General features: G+C 20.2%; 2 protein-coding genes across 2 annotated transcripts; one reads left to right on the top strand and one right to left on the bottom strand.

The window, feature by feature from the left end:
* Positions 1-278: 278 nt before the first annotated feature.
* On the top strand, positions 279-4,862 carry PGSY75_0932100 (putative protein MAM3; the record flags this gene model as incomplete). The annotated part of the gene is made up of 5 exons (XM_018785725.1): positions 279-342; positions 541-936; positions 1,114-4,458; positions 4,583-4,639; positions 4,816-4,862. The coding sequence occupies 5 exons, from the start codon at positions 279-281 to the stop codon at positions 4,860-4,862; spliced, it is 3,909 nt and encodes a 1,302-aa protein (XP_018642066.1).
* Positions 4,863-5,194: 332 nt separating this feature from the next.
* PGSY75_0932000 (hypothetical protein) lies at positions 5,195-5,500 on the bottom strand (the record flags this gene model as incomplete). The annotated part of the gene is made up of 2 exons (XM_018785724.1): positions 5,195-5,334; positions 5,462-5,500. Coding segments are annotated over 2 exons (179 nt in total), but the record flags the coding sequence as incomplete, so codon positions are not given.
* Between the last annotated feature and the right edge of the window lie 26 nt (positions 5,501-5,526).

Here is a 5,526-nt window from a genome sequence, read left to right as displayed (position 1 = left end):
ATATAAATATGAAAAATAAAATAATAATAAAATAAATAAATAAAACAACGAATCTGTTATTTATTATATTATTATTTATTTATTATTTTATTTTTCAGTATGTTTTAAATGATAAAATGCTTTAAATTTAATAAATATATAATATATATATATATATATATAGTTTTATTTGTTGTATATAAATTTGTAGCAACGTAATATTATATATATATTTCTTTATTTTTATTTTTATTTTTATTTTTTTATTTTATTTTATTTAATTTTTTGTTTTTCTTCAAATGCAATTATGGTTGCTGATTACTTGTATTGTGATATGCGGTATCCTGAGCTCTCTTTTTTCAGGTATAATAAATATTATTATATCTAACATGGATTTAAAATATTATTATATAAATAAATTTATATATTCATAATTGTGCTTTATATATATATATAATAATCCTTATGATTGTCTTGTTTTCTTATTTGTTGTTGTATTTATTTTTATTTTTATTGTGTAATTTTTTTATGGATTCACATATTTCTTAATTTTTTATATAGGATTATCGCTTGGAATTATGATGCTTGATACACTCCAATTGAACTTACTCATATTAGTATCTGAGAAGAATAAGAAAGAAATAAATAATGCAAAGAATGCTAGAAAAATATTACCATTAAGAAATAATACTAATGAAATACTTGTAACATTTATAACAGCAAATGTTATGGTTAATTCTGCATTTAGTTTGTTATTAAGTGAAGTTACTGATGGATTTACATCTTTTATAATTTCAACATTAATAATTACAATATTTGGAGAAATAATTCCTCAGTCTATATGTTCTAAGCATGGATTAGCTATAGGTGGATTCTTCGCACCTTTAATTCATGTTCTTAAGTTTATTCTATATCTTTTTGCCAAGCCCACTAGTTTGTTGCTGGACCACTTCGTCGGTAAGAATGAATAAATAAATATATATATATATATATATATATATATATATATATATATACATATATATTTACATATATATATATATATATACATATATATTTACATATATATATTTTTTTTTTTTTTTTTTATTGATTCACTTGTGTGTTTTTTAAATTATTCTTTGCTTGTGGCAGGCAAGAACGTGCTGAACACCTACGACAAGAAACAATTGAAGGCTCTGGTCGACATGCATAAAAGTGCTGCAAATATTTTACATGAGGATGAAGCTAAGATTTTAGTAAGTGCCCTTGAACTTTCTCAATACAAGATTGTTCATATAATGACAGATATAGATTATGTTTTTGGCATTGATTATGACACACCCATAAATTATGATACAATAAAAAAAATATTGAAGAGTGGTTTCTCAAGAATTCCTGTTATCAACAGAAATAAAGCAGAATGTATTGTAGGGCTCATACATATAAAAGATTTAATAAATATATGGTTCGGCATAAATAAAATAATATTTGATAACAGAAATAAATTAATAGCAAAACAAAAAATAAAAAAAAATGGAAAGATCCAATTGTTTTATAAAACAAAAAGTGATATAAATAAAAAGGAAATGGGTCATATAAATAAAAAGGAAATGGTTGATATAAATAAAAAGCAAATGGGTGATATAAATAAAAATGAAATGGATCATATAAATAAAAATGAAATGGATCATATAAATAAAAGAGAAAATGATGACCCTTTAAATAATATGCAAGGTGTTTATCAGTATATGAAAAAAAAAACACAAAAAATAAGAATAGCAAATAAGGTTTATACATTTAATGGTAAGAAATTATATAGTCGTAAAATTTTAAAGGATGAAGAAAGTGATATATCGTCATTAAATAAAAAAAAAAAGAATATCACATTATCAGAAGAATCTTTGAATATTAAAAAAAAGTTTATAAGTAATTATCAGGATATATATAATAATGACATATATAATATAAAAAATAATAATACAAATATAAATAGTAATTATAATAAAAAGAAACATAATAATTATAGTGATCATAATATACAATCAGATTCATATAATAGTAATAATATTATAAATAATAATGCTAACAGTGATAATACAAGTTATGATGATGGGCCTCATAATGAAGATGTCAAAATAAATATAGAAGGAGCTAGCTTTACAAATAATAATAGTAGTAGTAGTAGTTGTTATAGTAGTAGTAGTTATTATAGTGGTAGTAGTTATTATAGTGGTAGTAGTTATTATAGTAGTAATATAATTGAAAAAAAAAAAAAAAAAATATGTCATATAAATAATAATAATTCATTAGAAAATCATCCATATAATAAACTTATTAATAATCAAAAAGAAAAAAAAAAAAAAAAAATAAATGGATCATTTATTTTCAAAAATAATTATTACCATATGGGACCATCTGATATTATTAATCCCTCCAAATTAAGAAATAAAAAAAAACAAGATATGATGAAAAATATACCCAGAATAATTACAAAAAATAAAAAAGTTAATTTTGTAGATTATTTATCAGATAATATGATTGATACTAATGATGAAAATAGTACAGTATCTTCATGTAATGAATATATATATACTAATATTAAAAGTAAAATAAATTTTTATGATAAAAATCGTAATAAAATTAAAACAAAGCAGCTAGCCAAAATATTCAATAAGAAGAAGAAACAAATAACATTTAGATTATGGGATGGCAACAAAGAAAAGAAAATTGAGAAGGACATTGAAAAAAATAATGATATGATTAATACGAAAAATAATGAAGAAAGTGGTAATAATAATATTAATAGTAACGACAGCATCAATGGTAACAATAATATTAATAGTAACGACAGCATCAATGGTAACAATAATATTAATAGTAACGACAACGTCAATAGTAATATATGTAACAATAATAACAATCAAGAGAGTGATATACAAAGCGGGGAAGAAATGATTGGTCTTATAGAAGATGAAAATTTTAAGTTACAAGATGCCACACATAATAATTCTGACCATAGTAATAAAGATATGAACAAAAGCCTTGATAAAAAAAAAACAACTACAAAATTTAGAACACTGAATAATTCATATGACAATGATAATATCTTTAAAAATAATAAATTTAATTATTCTATAAATAACAATAAAGAACAATGTAATGATTTATATAATTCAGACAACTTGAAAAGTGATAAAACCATAAACATAAAAAATATAAAAACATATGATAAAGAAGATGCAACAATAAAAATAAAAAAGAATAAATGGCAATTATCACAAAGTATAATGATAAAAGAAAATTTGAATAAAGAAAAAAATATGAAAGATATATATAAAGATATAAAAAATTATATAACTATTAATGAAAATAAAAGTATTGAAATACCATTAAAACATATATTAAAACATATAGGAAGATATATATATGGAGTTGATTATAATGATAGTATATTATCTCTTTTAAACTTTTTTAAAACTGCAAGTAATCATATGGTTGTTGTAAGAAAAGTTATTTATAATGATGATGAAGATCCTAGATATTCTCACATTGGTATTATAACATTAGAAGATGTAATCGAAATTTTATTGCAAGAAGAAATTTCAGATGAATTCGATTTTAAGAAAATTAAAACGGGTTCTAGTATACCTTCTAATTTTGTGTGGAAAAATTCTGATGAATCAAAAAAAAAATTGAAAAATAAAATGAGAAGAAGAAATCATAAGGTGGCTTTTAATAAGGACAATGTTAAAATGATAGAAGGCTTAGATGAAGATGATTCGAAAAAACAAACACCCCAAACAACAACAATAAATAATAATCATAATAATAATAATAATAATAATAATAATAGTAATATTCATCTTGATAGTGATGTTAAAAAAGTAATAATTTCTCCTTCACATAAAGATATTTTAAAAAGAGCACAAACTATTCTCAAATATAAAAAAGAAATTATCAACTTCTTAAAAGAAAATATATATTTTAAATACATAGATCCGCAATTATTAAATCAATATATACAAAGAAAAAAAATAAAAACATTATATAAAGATGAAGTATTATTAAAAGATAATACTTTCTTAAATTATGCTATCATCTTAATAAAAGGAAAAGTAAAAAAATTATCATCATATGAATCACAAAATATTATACAAGATAAATGTTTTATAGGACTAGAAGCTTTAGGACCATCAAATATTATTGAATTATTTAATCAAACCATTGAAAAAAGAAATTCACTTATAAAAAATATGGAAGAAGAAGAAGAAAAAAAAAAAAAAAGAAGAAAATTCACAATCTCAAGACCACGATTAACATTAAAAAGTTTTAGAAAAAAAGAAACCATCTTAAAAAATAAACAAACTATTACAAATAAAAAATTGCCCAATCAAGTTATAAAATCAAATACACATGTTATAAAAAAAAATATAAATATATTATTTAGAAAGTGGTATACCCAGCATGTCTACTATAATAAAAATGCATATATAGCAGGTAACAAAAAGAAGGATAGAGAAATAAATATATGCACATATATATATATATATATATATATATATATGTATGTGTGTGTATCATATCCATATGTTATATTATTATTTATTTATTTTATTTATAGAAACCACATGTGAATACATCATGATTCCTAAGAGTGATTATATGGATATGATAATAGGTAATTTTTATATAATAATAACAATATATTAATGTTTCTTCTTTTTTTATAAAAAAAATTTTGCCACTAATTTTATGTGCATTGATATATATATGTATATGTATATATATATATATATATATATATATATATATTTATATATATATATTTTTTTTTTTTTTTTTTTTTTTTTTTAGAATGTTATTGTAACAACCAAGTGGAGGAAATTATTGAAGCGAGTTAAAAAATAAAAATATGATTTTATTTTATTTTATTATATTATATTATATTATATTATATTATGTTTTATTTATTTATTTATTTTTTTATGTACGAATATGGCAATATATATATAATTTAAAGTTTACAATTTGTAATCTTATGCATTCCGTATTATAAAAAAAAATAATAAATTAGCAAATACTATGAAGGAAATAAAAAAATAATACATAAAAAAATATTAATCAATCTTAAAATAAATAAATAAATATATATATATATATATATATATATATATGTAGTTTTTATTTATTATTTATTTTTTTTTTTTTTTTTTTTGTTGTTGAGGGATGATGTTTATATAAAGTCGTCATCCATGTCATCTTCGTTTACGTTACATGTATTTGCACAAAAATATGTGGAGAAAAGAACAGAAGAAGCTAAGATAGTTGAACTTAAAATAGCTAGTGAAAATCCAACAGCACCAACTCCTAAACCTATGAAGAAAAAATAAGAGAAATGTAAATGATAAGAAATAAAACCCAAAAGGTTTTACACATATATATATATAATAATATTTTCTTTTTTGAGAAAACATTAAAATTATATATGAATAAAACATACCTGCACCATATAAGATATTGTTTACGATTCCATAACTTCCTATTATAAAAAAAAAAAAAAAAAAA

The sequence above is a fragment of the Plasmodium gaboni genome, chromosome 9 (genome assembly GCF_001602025.1).
Source record: "Plasmodium gaboni strain SY75 chromosome 9, whole genome shotgun sequence".
NCBI classification, from domain to species: domain Eukaryota; phylum Apicomplexa; class Aconoidasida; order Haemosporida; family Plasmodiidae; genus Plasmodium; species Plasmodium gaboni.
The sequence above is the reverse complement of the archived record's forward strand: the minus strand, read 5'-3'. Positions and strand labels throughout refer to the sequence as shown.